Source organism: Rhagoletis pomonella, unplaced genomic scaffold, assembly GCF_013731165.1.
Source record: "Rhagoletis pomonella isolate Grant_MI unplaced genomic scaffold, Rhpom_1.0 Rhpom_scaffold_00003, whole genome shotgun sequence".
Classification (NCBI taxonomy): Eukaryota; Metazoa; Arthropoda; class Insecta; order Diptera; family Tephritidae; genus Rhagoletis; species Rhagoletis pomonella.
The window spans coordinates 51,938,201-51,954,953 of record NW_023458557.1 but is presented as its reverse complement, the minus strand read 5'-3'; the positions used below and the strand labels follow the sequence as shown (position 1 = coordinate 51,954,953).

Genomic DNA, 16,753 nt, shown 5'->3' with positions numbered 1-16,753 from the left:
TTCAGATGAAGCGAAACCTTTTTCAAATTAAATGAAACCTTTTTCGGATTCAATGAAACTTTATTCAAATTAAAAGAGACTTTTTTCAGATTCATTGAAACTTTATTCAAACCAAATTAAACTTTTTTCAAATTAAATGAAACTTCATTCAAATTAAGTATTAAACATTTTTAAATCAAGGAACAGGAAATCAACTTAACCTATTAAGAGCCGTTTGCACCATGTCTGGCTGACACTAAAGGCTCTGTTATGCATACTTGGCATTGCTTGAGAGTTGTCACATAAGGAATCTGTTATATAAATGAGCTTCGCGTGTAAGCTGTTAACCAACGCACAGCATTACATACGTAGAAGTCTGTTGTTTACTCTTCTGTAATTTGGGCCACCAACAAGCTGCGTGAATTGCGATTTTGTCTTTAAAATATCAAAACTGGTTTCTCAACCGCTATGCATATGAAGAAAATGTATATATGTATAAACAAACAGTGTTGCCACTCATAATTTTTTTCCTACCACAATTGGTACAAAATAGCTCTCAGCCTACTAAAATGTGACTTACATTGAAAATGTGATTTAAATGTTGTAACATATGTAAGTAGGTTCAACACTTTATTATAACAAAATCAAATAAAATTTACTTGTCCATAATTTGTCTTCATGCGCAACTCTTTTTGGGTAAAATGAAAAAAAAGCGCGAACTCAAAGTCAAGCGTTGATAATTACATATTTTTCCTGTTGCTACACGAATTCGAAGCTGTCAAGTATTATTTTCTTAAGGAAGAAGAGGGAAATAAAGTACAAATACTCTCCCTTCTCACTCACTCGCTTTAGCGAAATGTAAAATTTGGGATTTGCATAACAATTGTCTAATTATTTTCTTCTAACTTAAACAAACTCTATGGATTAGAGCACAGTCTAATCACGGCAACATTCACCTTCGGTTCAAGAATAATTTTGGCATGTCCCATTTCTCTTTTCCTTTTCACATCATCCTTTACATTTACTCCCGAAAACAGAGATATTTGAAGTTTTATAAAATGAATAAATTATATGATTTGCCTAGTTACCAAAACCCCTCGAAAATCACAACAAACCAACCAACCTACCAAAGCCTTATTTTAAGAAATGAAACTACCAATTTTGGTCCAATTGGGCCGAAACGGCAACACTGTATTCAACATGCCTTGACGGGAGAGCAACACGTAACAGTTTCATTTCATTTGAATAAAGTTTCATTTAATTTGAAAAAAGTTGAATTTAATTTGAATAAAGTTTCATTGAATCTGAAAAAGGTCTCATTTAATTTGAATAAAGTTTCACTGAATCTGAAAAAGGTTTCATTTAATTTGAAAAAGGTTTCGGTTAAAATTAAAAAAGTTTCATTTTATTTGAAAAAGGTTTCGCTTAATTTGAAAATGGTTTCATTTAAACTGAAAATGCTATATATATATGCTCCGTTTCTTTTTTTATCTTTTTTCCATTCACATTAAGAATATATTACAAAATAATATCGTAACTTCTTAAATTTTTGATCAATAACTTCTGTGGCAACCACCAAGGTTTTGTATAGCAAGGTGTAACAGAAGTCTTTAACATTCCTTGCGGAATCACTTTTTATTTATCAAAGCAGGAACCAGAAAAATGTGTTGCATGTTTAGAGAGTATATGCTGACGTTAGCTATTCAACCGCACAGTAGTGCTGCTGCCGAAAAAAAATTTTCAGAGATATCTCATTAAAAATAAATACAGGAACAGGCTTAATAGTCTAAGATCATTCACCCATCTGTTTAAAAAAATCTTTTTTCTGTGAAATTTAACGTGTTAATAAATATTTTGCGAGTGGGTTGCCTGAAAAAATCCTGGCCAGGATGTTTTTAATTATATATTCAAAAATTATTATTATTTTTTAATTTTGTACTCATTTGCTTAATGAAAAAATTATATACCAATCGAAAGTATTAAGCTTATAGAATGTAAACACGTTGGGTTGTATAGTTTTTTCCTGGCCTACCTATTGCGTTGGTAGGTATGAACAGGTAGGTAGGTAATATTAGTAATTTTCACTCATCTGTTTAACAGATTCTATAGACTTTATGTTTTCGATTGGTATAAACAAATGCTGCCTTTGTTTACCATTTCAAACAAATTGACCACGAATAAATATTAAAGCTTTTTATTTGTTACTTTAATGAAATATAAATTTCTAAACAGACAAAGGATTTGAATGTTCAACAACGATTGAAATAACATCGAATCACTTTTTACACCTCCAAAACTCTCAGCCGTCCAATTGCGGCCTATCGTCCAGCGTCACTTGATATTCTCCACTCTCCCTATTTAAATTAGCTTTCTGGTATTCCAAAAGAACCAATGTATTTCCTCCGATTCGCAGTAAATCCTTAGGCAGATATAGCGTCAACTGAGGGCCGACTAATGGCCAATAGCGTCCCAAATTAAAACCGTTGATATAAGCCACGCCTTTGCCCCAACCAAGGGGGTTTAAATAAGTGTCGCCCAGTTTTTCCACTTCGAATTCGCCGTAATATACCACGGGTCCATTACGTAGAACATTGCTCTTTGACGCTAATTCGGTTATCATTTGGTGCTTGTATGCATTTACTAATGTTGTAATTTGTTCACTCTCCAATGGGAAAGATGTTGTCACCCAATCTTTGAGCTCCTGCTTTTCGCCATTCAAATGCTCCACTGTTATCGCGCCCAAAATACCTTTTGTATCATTTAGCGTCTCATAATTGATGCGTCCTTGATTCTCTACCAATAACTGCAAGCGACTGCCTAAACCTTTACTTAATGGCATTGACGAAATACCGTTCCTACGCGACAAAGTGCCCACTAATTCCTCATTTACAAACACATAAGCGCGATCATGCAATTCGTTGACTGTGAGAACGGTGGGATCGATTTTTAAATGCGGTAATTCAGTTTCATACAACACCAAACCCGAGTATTGATCGAGACTCTCAAATGTAAGCGGGTGCTCTGCTCTGACCGGCTTTCCATGTGCCAATGTTGTACGCCCCAATTGGGAGAATAAACTACCGATTGGGCGCAGATTGACTATGCCATAAGAGCGACGCTGTGTAGATATGCAGCCATTGCAATCTTGTTCGGGTTGCACTTCCAGAAAATCTGCTATTACTTTGCGTACGAGCCAGAATTTTTTGGTTACATTACCCGCCTCATCCATTACTGCATCGTAATCGTAGGAGGTAATATCTGCAGCAAAGTCTTTGCTGTAGTTGTTGGCACCAGCTGTAAAGCCGAAGTTGGTGCCACCGAAGAACATGTAAAAATTAACGCAAGCGCCTGCTTCTAGCATTAGCCTGTAGAGAAAAAGGGAATTTAATTCTACATTCATACATATGTGTATATTAGGGTGGGTCGGTTTTGTATGGTGGGGAGGGGGGGGGGGGGGTTTTGAAGACATTAAGATAAAACTTACAAAAACTATAATTTTCCCTTATGAATTTTCAATTTTTCATTATTTCAGCAACCAAGTGAAATATACAAACAAGTGAGACGAGATTTACTTATTTCAAACGGTATAATGTTATCGGATGTTGGTCAGTTTTTAAGATCGTGGTAAATGAAGTCAAACATGTATTGACAAAGATTAGGAATCGTTTGATAAGTTAATAGTAGTTTCAAGCATATAAGTATTTACATATATTAACATAATACAATTAGGGTAGGAAATGCCAATTTTAGGTCCATTTATGCAGTCTTGAAAATTGGTGCCGAATGGTTTCATTAGTCCCCGAAGAAGCACATTTTTCGCGGTTTCTAAAATTTGTCGTTACATGAAAGTAGGCGACGCGCAATAAGTGTTTAGATATGCATAAATATTTTAGTTAATTCCATTATGAGAAAAAGTGACTGTAGGTAAATGCAATAGTCTTTAACATATCCTGGGAAATCCTTTTGAGAACTCTCCAATTGGACGATATTGCTTTGCCTTCAGCTTGCACGAAAAAAAAACACACTGGCACACTTTTCTGTAATCGCGTTCTTTTATTTAAAGGTTATTTATACAATTGAAGAGAAATTTGTTTAGAAAAAGACTGGAGATCCGCTTAAGTTTTTCGATATAACTTTCGTACCGCTCGATCGGTACGTAATAATTACCAAATTGAAGACGAGATTTACTGTTACTGATTTATAATAATAATATGATGAAAATCGCTGAGATTATAAACAAATTATTTTGAATAAATTTTTTTTTGTTATTGTCCTATATTTGCAATTTTTATATTGTATGTATAAACATAGGTAAACTAATTAGTTTTTCTAGAAGTTCTGCCTGTTCAGTGTTTCCATACTCATTTGCATAAACAAAATTTTTCCACGATAATGGAAAATAATGGCTTTTCTATTAGAACTACCTAAATTGTTCCTAAATTTACAAAAATTCGCAAACTATAGCTAGTATTAAAAAAAGATTAGAATATTTGGAACCAGCGACCTATCTGCACGCCAGCAATATTAATGCTGTTCTTATCAAGAAAACAATTAAAATTTTATTGAAAAAAGATAACTTTGAGATTAACCCTCTAGTAGGCTGAACCGCCTCCAGACGGACGTTAACTAAACACCTTTTTAGTGCACCTATAATAATTTTTTTCTATATTCGTAAGGCACGATCTTTAGACAAAAATCGTACCCTTACGGCGAAGTAAATTTGAATCCGTTAAATCAATCCGTTTTATTTTAATCGGCAGTTGAATTACAGATTGTGAAAGACACGGTTAAAATTAATTATTTCTTGCTATTTAGTAATTTCGTAATTAAAGGAATTTTTTTTTTTTTGAAAAATTTTTTGATATAAAGAAATTTGGTGGATTTTGTAGTTAAAAGCACCGTATTTTGATATAAGTTTTATAATTATGTTACCATTCGAAATGGAGAAATTGCTTTCGAACACAGACCGTCTACAGACCGGCTTGCCGACATATAAAAACCCAGTTTGCATTTTTGACCGTCTGCAGGCGGGATTGCCGGTTCGTAGGTCAACATTGTGTAAGATAAAGCTGAAAATACGTCAAAGTATATCGGCGAGCCCGTCTCCCGACGGTCTTGGTTTTTCTCCTCTGTAGGAAAAAGTTACTGTCACAGATCGAAATGGACATCATTTTTGGATTTCTCGTGCTAAAATCACCCATTCCTGAATTTTTCAACTCATAAAAAAATTGGCCTACTAGAGGGTTAACGATAAGCCAAAGGGCTGCGAAAAATGATACATATTTGACTTTATCTTTTGCGTTAACGTATTCGTTATCTGGTAATATGCACCGAACCTTTTTGCTGAACCAAACATTTTTTAATAAGAATTGGTCGTATTCGACTAGTGTGCTGTGGGTCACTTGGCGGTCGATGCGCGGGCTCTTACAATTAAAGTAAAAGACTAATATTTTGCAGACTTGTTGTTGACTTCATGATATAATATATTTTCACTATTACCAAGGGATTTGAGAAAAATTAGATTTTCGACCCGCCCTAGTGTATACTACGTACATAAGTATGTAAGTATAAATATTATAACTACCTGCTTACCTCAATGAATTCGCGACCTCATTGGCATTTCGGCGTTGGTTTTCCTCTTCCCAGTGGGTTAACCAACCGGGATAGAACTCTGAGTTTACTAATGGTCCGGTAGGTTGGACACTACGCATTGCTTTCCATTGGTCATCAAAGTTTGAACCTGCGGAGAATTATAACAAAATGAATTGCCGAATATTAAATATTTCCCGTTATGCATACGCACCTATTCCGAAGTCGATGGTCGCGTATACTCCTTCAATCTTTCCACACTTTAAACCGTCATTGGGTTGGTCAGTTGTGAAGAGCACAGCTTTGCCTTTGACATATTTCTCCGTCTGATCTCTCAGCCAAATCAAATGTTTGGTATCGCAAGCATAAAAGGCGCCGTATTCATTTTCTACCTGCACCGTTATGATCGGGCCACCATTGCCATAGAAGAACTTTTGCATCCGAGGCATAAGTTGGGCATACCATTTGCTTACCTCTAACTGGTAGTTAGGGTCACTGGTACGCATCTTTATTCCAGGGTACTTTGTAAAAAGCCAGTGCGGTAAGCCGCCCTGTTGGATATAAGCGGTTTGAGAAAATATTTGCTTAGTATTACTTCAATGTAATTTTACATTATCACGTTCCGCGCAGATATAAGGTCCTGGTCGTAGAATGACATAGAAACCAGCGTTCTGTGCTAACTCTAAAAAGCGCTCGATATCTGCAATGCCTTCCCAATTGTAGACTCCGTCACGGGGATTATGCAGTGACCATTCAATATAGCTTAATCAGGAAAAATGGATAAAAAAAACTTTGTTTATTTGTGTAAGATGTGCGTAATATTTTTTACTTTAAGACTTCTGATATAAAAAGGTTTAGTTTGCTCCCTGTATAAAATTTAGCTCTGAAATGCTAAGCATGCAATTTATGATTCAATAGTTGCGTTCCTTAAATCCCAGTAATAGTCAGAAGTAGGCAGATTTATTCCGAAAAGCGCTTTTTAAATTGAAAATGACAACAGGAATGAGAGAGCAACTGTAACTCTCTTCAGTCAGAGGTTACAAGCTTTAGCCAGAAGAATTTTTGCTGGCAAAATCTTGAAAATGTCAAACTCAACTCAACTGAATTTAAAATAACGAAAATTAAAAAATAAACAAAAAGTGAGAATAATCTAAAAACTAAAAAAAGTGAATTGAAAATGGAAGGAGTCAAAAAATAATTGATGCAGTCATGGCCAATTTCAAATGAATATTTAAACGGCACTTAAGTTTAATTTTGGATTGTTATTTAAATGCCATTTAACTTTCGTTGTGTTTCAGATCAACTTTATCCAAATATGCCAAACAAGTGGCAACACTGTTGCTTGCTCCTTGAAATTGTTGTTGCATTTGTTTGTTTGTTTGTTTACATTTTGTACTGAACAGGTGATTGTTCTTTGGCAAGACTGATAAAACAACCTATCTATCAATCTTGGTCATTTGGTACAAACACAGGTTTGCATATCTCATATTTAAGTAGCCAATATCGGTCATTTAAGTGCAGATTAAATGTATGATCTGAAAATGAATTTTTGAAGTTAATCAACAATCTCTACTTAAATATACGATCTGAAATTGGACCTAAGTGTTTATTGTGCTTGTGTGAATGTCTCTTGTACATACATTTCTATTTTTATTTGACATTAGTATTGTTGTGGAAATTCTTTTGACAAAAAATTTTTTTTTGCGTTCCTTTACTTTTCCTGTCATTCTCTTTTATGCTTTTGCATTTTAACACTTTTCAGGTTTTAGTCAGAAAAGTTAAGGTATGGACCTATTAATAGACATATTGATTTAATAATTGAATCATAATACTGATGAGTTTCATGGTGAAATTATAACAGGTGAAGTAATAAAACTGCTTTGTCGCTTTATTTTTTTTATTCTCTCGACATTCGGCTATCTTCTGGAAATTTCTAAAGGCAAATTTTTAAATAAGATAGTTTCATATCTTTTTCTCGCTCATATTACTTCACCTGGTAAAATTTCACCATGGATGAGTTTGAGCTTTTGACATCTTACTCGAAGTAAAAGTGCGAAAAAATTAAAGAAGGCGTATGGGGCTCAATATTTTTGCAAGAGAATGCTTTCAAGTGGTTCCCCCATCTTGGATGTACTAAATAAGGCTGTGGTCCATCGGTTAATTCCACACGGTTCATTGGTTTCGGGGAAGAACATTGAGCCGAATTTTACATTTACAGTACTAAGCAGAGTGCAAAGGTCAGCTGCGTTTCGAATACTGGGAATATTATATTATGTCCAACGTAAGTCAACAATATCTCTTTTTGTAAACGGCGTCATGTTGGATTCAAACGGATTTTTATAAAATAGCCTGCAGCGGTTACCAAGATATACACATTTAACCATAAGTGGGCGCGGCTACGCCCATTTTCCAAAAATTTATAATATTCTTATTTTTCGTCTAAAACTTATTGTAAATATCAATTTTTAGTGAATAATCTTCAGCAGTTACTAAAATATCGCAGTTTTCGTATTTTTGAAAATTACCGTTGTATGGGAGGTAAGCGTGGTTATTGTCCGATTTTGCCAATAGCCAATATCGGTCATTTAAGTGCAGATTAAATGTATGATCTGAAAATGAATTTTTGAATTTAATCAACAATCTATACATAAATATACCATCTGAAATTGGACCTAAGTGTTTATTGTGCTTGTGTGAATGTCTCTTGTACATATGTTGTGTGGGAGGCAGGCGTGGTTATTGTCCGATTTTGCCCATTTTCAATACCATCCGTCCTACGCCCACAAGAAGTGCACGTACCAAGTTTCGTTAAGATCTCTCAATTTTTACTCGAGTTATCGTGTGCACAGACTGACGGACAGACAGTCACCGCTTAATCGATTTCTCTTTTCATTCTGATCATTTATGTATACAAGTGCGCTCGGGTATTAAAATAATAATTTTCGGGACTCGAATCTTCGACCTGCTACTGCTACTGTACTCCTATCGTCGACGCTGTCTAAATCGAAGATTTCGTATTTCTCTAAATTACCGTTATGTGGGATGTGGGCGTGGTTATTGTCCGATTTTAAAAATTTTCGGCCATTTGATATGCTGTACCAGGGCCAACAACTGTGCCAAGTTTGGAAGAAATTGGTGCAGCCATTGCCAAGATATACACATGTAACCATAAGTGGGCGTGGCTACGCCCATTTTCCAAAATTTTTTAATATTCTTATTTTTCTTCTAAAACTTATTGCAAATATCAATTTTGAGTGAATATTCTTTAGTAGTTACTAAAATATCGCAGTTTTCGTATTTCGGAAAATTACCGTTATATGGGAGGTAGGCGTGGTTATTGTCCGATTTTGCCCATTTTCAATACCATCTGTTCTACGCCCAAAAGAAGTGCACATACCAAGTTTCGTTAAGATATCTCAATTTTTACTCGAGTTATCGTGTGCACAGGCGGACGGACGGACGGGCGGACGGACGGACGGACAGACAGTCACCGCTTAATCGATTTCTCTTTTAATCCTGATCATTTATGTATACATTTGTCTATATCTATCTCGATTCGTTTTGCCTGTTACAAACAACCGTTATGTGAACAAAGTTATAATACCCTTGTGCACAAGTGCGCTCGGGTATAAAAAATGTTTTCCAGCAATGAATCGCAATTGCTAAATAAGGGACCACTTTTCTTGAATCGACAATTGTTAGCAAATGAATTACAATATTTGGAGCAAACATTTCCCGATTTTCGAGCTCAATGAAGTAAGTTGGGTTGGCACATATTTTTAAATTAAATACAAACGATTCTGTTTGTATGTATGTATACATAGATTTGTTCACTTGATTTAAAATGAATCGATTTGATTCCTTATATTTAAAAAGTTTCAGTATTCGAACAATAGACACAAGACCATTATTCGAATAATCGGAAGCGTGCGTTGAAATACCGTAAACCGGTTAATAACCGGTCGAACGAACATTCTCTGAATAATTTTAAGAGTCCTAGTTGCCACATTTAAGAGATTAAATTTTTTTTATGGGCATTATATTAGTAATGTGTTCATTAAAAAGTTTGACAAATTGTTACATACAAAGGGTTCCTAGGTTATAGCTCATTTTAAATATCAGGGACAAGGGAGGTGCCACGGTCTCTAGTCCAAACTCATCTCTATTTATCTTATAATGAGCAGATTTTTTAGTAAGGTGTCCACCATAATTTCATCGTGATGTGACCGTATAAGTGTCCCGATTAATAATATAATTGTACCGATTAAGTCCCGATTTTCAGTGTTTTTTTATTAATTTATTAAGACTCTCCCTGTACTCTGGCCCAAAAACAATTTTTCGTACAAACGGGGCGGCACTTATTAATAATATATAGCCAGCATCCTTACTAATAATATATAAATATAATTAAAGAAATTATAAAAAATAATACCAAATAATACCCGAAAAAGAATCGCGGATATGAAAAACATATGCTGTAGATAGAGTGGCGAAAATATAAATAGGGAAGAGACATTTTAGCTTTCTTTGGCTATTCCCCTTTTGATTATTTAACGTTTATTTCTTTTTATGAAAGTGTGGCTCGTTATCTAACAGAGATCATGTAAGTCAGAATTTGAAACTTTGTAGAAAAATTAGTAAAATTCGACAAAGTTTCATCAAAATTTTGAGCTTTTTAATTATATTTCTTAGAAACATTCTGAGTATGCAGTTTTGTAACCTATTAAATTCAAACTGCAAATTTTAAGTAGCTAGAACTTACCCTTGATACTAGGTAAATTTTGTGGAAGGTGTTGCTCATTTTCTCCAAACAAAATTTTTTTTAACATACTGTGTATGTTAATGGTAAGTAGTGATGTGCTGAGTCGGTACTTTTAAGTATTGATCGATACTCGGTACCGATTTGGAGAGTATCTAATACTTTCGATACTCGGTACCGACATATTGGAACTTATAATAAGACCCACCAATATGGAATAAAAGCTGTTATGTGATCGTTGAAGTTTTTATGAATCTCATTAATCTATGGTTAAAGAAGTCTATTTCTCCACATTGTTTGGGTCTGAACGCTCTCGTCGCTCGATTAATATCTGCCCGTTTTTTTGCCAGTAAGGGTTCGCTTAGAACGGTCGTCGTAACAATAATATGTAATAACATTTTAGCGTTTACACTTTTGCTAAGTATTTGGCTGTCTTTCACTTCTAATTTGTGGTATGTGTCTTAATGTTATATCTCAAATTAGACAGAAATACATTCAACTGTTGCTCAGACCAGGGATCGCACCCGGGTCCTAAGGAGTGGTAGTACGCGCCTCTAACTACTCAGCCACAGCGGCAACCACAATGCAAATCGTAATAAATATTCTTTGAAAAGAGAGTTGCCATAAGTATTACGAATTAACAATGTTGCCACAAGAACTGTTGCAGTTGGTAAGACTGTTGCGATAAGTACAAGAAGGCTCAAATACTAGCATACATATTGCTTATTTGCAGGTGTTTTTTTTTTTGCTTTGACAATGTGATATAAAATACCAATGACATTTTTTTCTGCAAACTTCAAAAGTATGTATATTATGACGAAGGTTCAATGTATCGAATCGGTATCGGTTACCGAAAGGAAAGTATTGGGTACCGACATTTTTTCAAGTATTGGGTACCGAGTATTGGGTATCGACAATTCAGCACATCACTAATGGTAAGTCCAAGCTTCTTCCAACTTGCACTTTATTATACTAAAATTAAATGGGCTTCAAAACATAGCATACTCAAAACAATTATAGAAAATCTGATTAAAATGTTTCAAATTGTGATGAACATTTATTTAAATTCGTCGAATTTTAATAAATGTTCTACAAATTTTGAAATTTTTATTGACATGTTTTTTTAGATAGTAAGTTATATGTATTTTCATAAAAAAATAATAAACATTTTGCATTTTTATACCCGAGCGCAATGTGCACAAGGGTATATTAATTTTGTTCACATCACGGTTGTTTGTAACAGCCAAAACGAATCGAGATAGATATAGACAAATGTATACATAAATGCTCAGAATGAATAGAGAAATCGATTAAGCCATATCTGTCTGTCCGTCTATGAGGTGGGTTTTATCGAAGGCTGAGGTAGCTCAGCCGCTCCAGGGTTGAGTGGAGGTCCCACTAACCCCCACTGAATAAAATAAACACAGTAGTTAAATATAGCGAACACAACCACACACACACGCGGCCGTTCGGCCAGGCTGCCGGTACCCTGACGTCCACGAAGAGAGGGGAGAGAGAGAGCGACTAACTGGTCGGCGGTCGGCGTCGTGGCTCAGAGAGCGGAGACTGTCTAGTGGCTAGTGACGGTGGCGGTGATGTTGAGAGTGGTGACGGTGAGAGCTGTGATGGTTCGGTGATTAATGACAGTGAGAGCGGTAGCGAGCGTGATGATGGTAAATGCTCACAGCACGGGTACTGCAGCCAATGAGAGCGACGATGCTGATCGTGATGGCAGTAGCAGTCCCTTTAGTAGTGACGGCCCTGCGGTGATGTTGACGGTGGCCCAAATAGTGGTGAGGGCGGTAGCGACCTCCCGTAGTGAGAGCAGTATTGGCGGCCCTAGTTATAACAACGGGCCTCTGATGAGTAACGGCGGTGACAGCGGCCCTGGATGGCGATGATGTTAGCGGCAGACAGCAAGTAGCGGTCCTCGGTAGCGGTTTGGCCTAGGGGGCGGCAATGATATTGGCGACCCAATGGTGAGTAAAGCGGCAGTCCGGCCCTAATGATGCACGACGGTGACAACGGCCCTGGATGGCGATGATGTTGCTAGCGGCCCTGAAAGGTGGCGGCTCTTGGTGTTGCTTTCGGCCTGGGGCGGCAGCGATGCTTAGTGGCGGCCCGATGATGAGGAAAATGGCCATTCGGCCTTAAGAAGCGGAGATAATGATGACGGTGGTGATGCTGGGATAGCGGTCCTCTTTAATGACAGTCGGTGGCGGTTCCTCGTTGTAGTCTTGGCCCAGGGCGGCACTTAATATTGGCGGTCCGAAACGGTCACGGAAGTCACCTACGGAAGCTGGGGAAGCTACGGAAGCTGGTCGTCAATATGTTCTCACAAACCACCAACCTGTCCCGTAGGCAGAGCCAGGGGCGCTCGAGGTTACACGGCCTAATCCGTCCCGATGCGCTCCGTGCCTACCTACGGCAGCTTGGCCAGTCTGTATTCCCCATGTGCAGAGCCAGGGGCGCTCGAGGTTACACGGCCTAAGCCGTCCCGATGCGTCCCGTGCTTACCCATTGGGGTGAGACGGTACGTATTCGATCGTGGTGGCTTGACATTGTGGGGCGGTTTTATCCACCGCACAATGCCCGCTCGCCACGCGGTACTGTAACCACGCCCACTTCCCATATAACGGTAATTTCCAGAAATACGAAAACTGCGATATTTTAGTAACTACTGAAGATAATTCACTAAAAATTGATATTTACAATAATTTTCAGACAAGCAATAAGAATATTATAAATTTTTGGAAAATGGGCGTAGCCACGCCCACTTATGGTTACATGTGTATATCTTGGTAACCGCTGCACCAATTTCTTCCAAACTTGGCACGGTTGTTGGCCTTGATACAGCATACTAAATGGCCGAAAATTTAAAAAATCGGTCAATAACCACGCCCACATCCCATATAACGGTTATTTAGAGAAATACGACAACTGCGATATCTATATATATTTACGCCTAAAGAAAATTTTACAATCCCTTTTTTGAAGGCACCGTTCTCTTGATTTCTATGAAACATACATCAATTTAAAGGATATAACTTCTTCTAATCCAGAAATGTTAACCCCGATATATAGGGGGCGTGGCATCTGACATATAGACTAAAATGTGAAAACCACAATATCTCTAAAACCAATTACGCTGGGGAACAGATGCATAGATTGTAAATACCCTACTTACGGCGAAAAATGGTAGGTACTGGAAAAGTGGGCGTGGCACTTCCCATACAAACTGAAATTCTCATATCGCTTATCTCTGGGACCGCCTATGTTAACGTCCTGAAATTTGACATATGTTGTCAATACCGTACTTACGGCGAAGAGTGGTAGATTTTGGAAAAGGGGGCGTGGCACCGCCCATACAAACTAAAATTCTCATTTCGCTTATCGCTTATCGCTTATCGCTGGAATCACTTATGCTTACGAACCGAAATATGACACAGCAACATATGTTGTCAATACCGTACTTACGGCGAAGAATCTCAGATTTTGGAAAAGGGGGCGTGACACTGCCCATACAAACTGAAATTCTCATATCGCTTATCTCTGGAACCACTTATTGTAAGGTTTTGGAATTTTATACACCTACATTTATACACATATAAAATCGAAAGAATCATTCAACTGGGACCCATTTTCTCCCAGATTTTAAAATCACATTGAATGGTTGTTGTTTCGTGCAAAAGCTTTTAGAAGTATAAGTGTGTTTGTCTTCCGATATTTGACGCAGGGATTGAGAGCTATCCTAAAAAAATCATATTTATGATCAGATTTGTTTCACTTTTAGAACACATATTAGTAACATAAAATTTGGTGTAGCTTTGTAGACCAGTCGTGTGATAGAAAAATATTGGGCTTTGGCCCAGTCTTGACCAAAACCCGCGTGAAACCGCCGTTAGAGAAGTTAATATTATCTTCTGTTGTAAATCTTCAAGATACTTTCTCAACCGTTAACGATTCTGATAAAAAAAAGAAATCGTTTATGTAGATGTGGGCAATTTAGTTTTTAACCTCCAAGAGGCTCTCAGACAAATATAATCGAAAAACTTATTTAAAGTCTGAATTGGTATATGTTTGACATATTAGTCAGCGATGAACATCTTATCTGTACATACAAATACATATGCATATTTTTTATAAATGAAAATCGAGGTTCCTTTTTCGGTCTAATTTCAAAGCAACTGAAGAAATTTGGAGGAGACTTGATAGAATTAGCATTAATCAATCCGGTATTAACGTTCATAATTCGATTTTAAGTGTTCCTGTAAATTCGCTACGAATATGGTGGTGGACTTCAATATGTAATTCGCATAAAGGAGTTAGTATTTGTGGCAGGTAAATTTCGAAATTGTATGAAAAAAGATGTCGAATTCCGACAACTGAGCGGTACTAGTTTTAGTAATTACTGAAGATTATTCACTCAAAATTCATATTTACAATAATTTTCAGACGAACAATAAGAATATTATAAATTTTTGGAAAATGGGCGTAGCCACGCCCACTTATGGTTACATGTGTATATCTTGGTAACCGCTGCACCAATTTCATCCAAACTTGGCACAGTTGTTGGGCCTTGGTATAGCATACGAAATTTTAAAATCGTTTTGTATAAACATACATATGTACATATACACAGCAGCAGTTAATTTCATTTAAAGAAATGGCGTGTCGTCCATTTCCGCTGTAGCGTATTAAATGGTGCATATATTTAGGCGCAATATTTAACTTCTTCAGGCGGGCGACATTTGGAGTCTTCTAATTGTATCTCCTTGATATGATGCCTACAACGAGGTTCATATCTAGACTAGGTTGATTTCTAGAATTTGCCACAAATAGCTTTGCTACACTACCGCCGGCAGCTTTAACAATTTTATAGTGGTTTTACGTTCTTTGGCAAATTACGCTCTGTTAGCCATAAATCTTACAATTTTTTGACCGCTTGGGACTATGCTGAAAATTTCAAGTCTCTAACTTGTCGGGAAGTTAGTTTAAAATCAATTGGAAATTTCCGCGATTTCCGCGGGATGACCAAGTTAAATAAAAGTTTACAATAATTACATGACTGAATAAAGTCTTCTCTGTTCTCTGGATATTTGAACCAGTATAATTTTTTTCTCATTTTTGACTGTTTTTTACTTGTGTACCCTGCACTAATATATGTAAATCTTCCTCATGGTACAACAATTACAAGTATTGTTTTCCTAGAGAGCGCATATTCCGATCTGCCTTATTTGAAAAACATCATTGTTGCCCACACTAAAAGGTTTACTGCTAGGGAAAAGGGATATTTCCATACCCCATATGCCATATATGTACACGTAATTTTTTAAACAAACCTTCTTGCAGAGGATTTATTTAATTTGCAAAAGCCGAAAAAACGTTTGCTTAGTAAATAAATTCAAATTTGTATGGCTCACTTCATTTGAAATGATTTTTCTTTTGCTCTGAAAAGTTATAAAAATGAAATTGAGCGAAAAGAAAAAGCAAAGCCAAATAAAAGTACAAGAATCAAAATTGAACTGCGTCAAAATGAAAATAAGGGAGCACGAATTTCGATGTGAAGCAAAACTCTCTGGGAAAACAATACCTGTAATTATTGTACCATGAATGTTCCGCATTTATTATTTGGAGATTCCGCTTTTAAATCGAAGATCGATTAATCTGCCTTTCCGATTAGATTTTTAGTCGATATTTTAGTTCCGATTCGATCCGTGAATAGATTCAAAAAATTCGAGAATCGACATTAGGGTTTAAAATTTGAGGCTGGTACAAAAAAAAATAACTTGAGAGAGCAAAGACCACAGGGCTCTTCAGGGACGACTCTTGAAAATACACATATATATAATAATAGCTATTACCACAACAAAAAATCCAAGAATTTAAGTTCTAAACTTTACGCAAATTTTCATAAACAAATTTTCAATCCTTAAATAATCTTTTTAGAAAAAATTTGATTATGTATGCAGTTCTATAGCAAATTTTTTCTAAAACGAGTTAGTAAGAAGTGACTTATAGAGTCAGCGATTCAGTCAGTCGATTTATTTTTTGACGATTCCTTCCCGCATCGATAATTTTTATGTCGATTCCAATCGATTCAAAAGCCGTTTTTCGATCTGATTTCTCAGAAAAGAAAAAAAAGCCACAAAACCTATTTTTTCACAGCAGCCAATTTTTGCGAAATTTTCGCTTAAACTCGCTATATCTCAGATTATCGATTGATTTGAAATTTGTACACAATAAAGTAGATACTATACTAAAGAATATGAGTCTAACTACACTTCTTAATACTTATTCAAAAGAAAATTGCGGATATTTTAACTTTTTTTATAAAAATTAAGGAGGTGGTTTTTACAAATGCAATGCAAGGGGACTGCCTTTCGTGAGATTTCTTTAATCTTATGTTGGAGAAGATAATAAGAG

The 16,753-nt window shown here is 36.3% G+C and overlaps 2 protein-coding genes across 4 annotated transcripts in view; both read right to left on the bottom strand.

The window, feature by feature from the left end:
- Positions 1–2,157: 2,157 nt before the first annotated feature.
- The window catches only part of LOC118735291 (beta-galactosidase), a 44,674-nt gene continuing 30,078 nt past the window's right edge, over positions 2,158–16,753 (bottom strand). The window contains exons 3-6 of the mRNA XM_036464956.1: positions 6,180–6,330; positions 5,783–6,119; positions 5,572–5,719; positions 2,158–3,344 (exon numbers count right to left, since the gene is read on the bottom strand). Coding sequence (XP_036320849.1) covers positions 2,279–3,344; positions 5,572–5,719; positions 5,783–6,119; positions 6,180–6,330 — 1,702 coding nt within the window. The 3' untranslated portion in view covers positions 2,158–2,278. The remainder of the gene's footprint in view (positions 3,345–5,571; positions 5,720–5,782; positions 6,120–6,179; positions 6,331–16,753) is intronic.
- The window catches only part of LOC118735290 (breast cancer anti-estrogen resistance protein 3 homolog), a 264,639-nt gene continuing 254,141 nt past the window's right edge, over positions 6,256–16,753 (bottom strand). For all 3 annotated transcript variants that reach the window (XM_036464952.1, XM_036464954.1, XM_036464955.1), the window contains one exon: positions 6,256–6,330. The gene's annotated coding sequence lies outside the window, so the exon portion shown is untranslated. The remainder of the gene's footprint in view (positions 6,331–16,753) is intronic.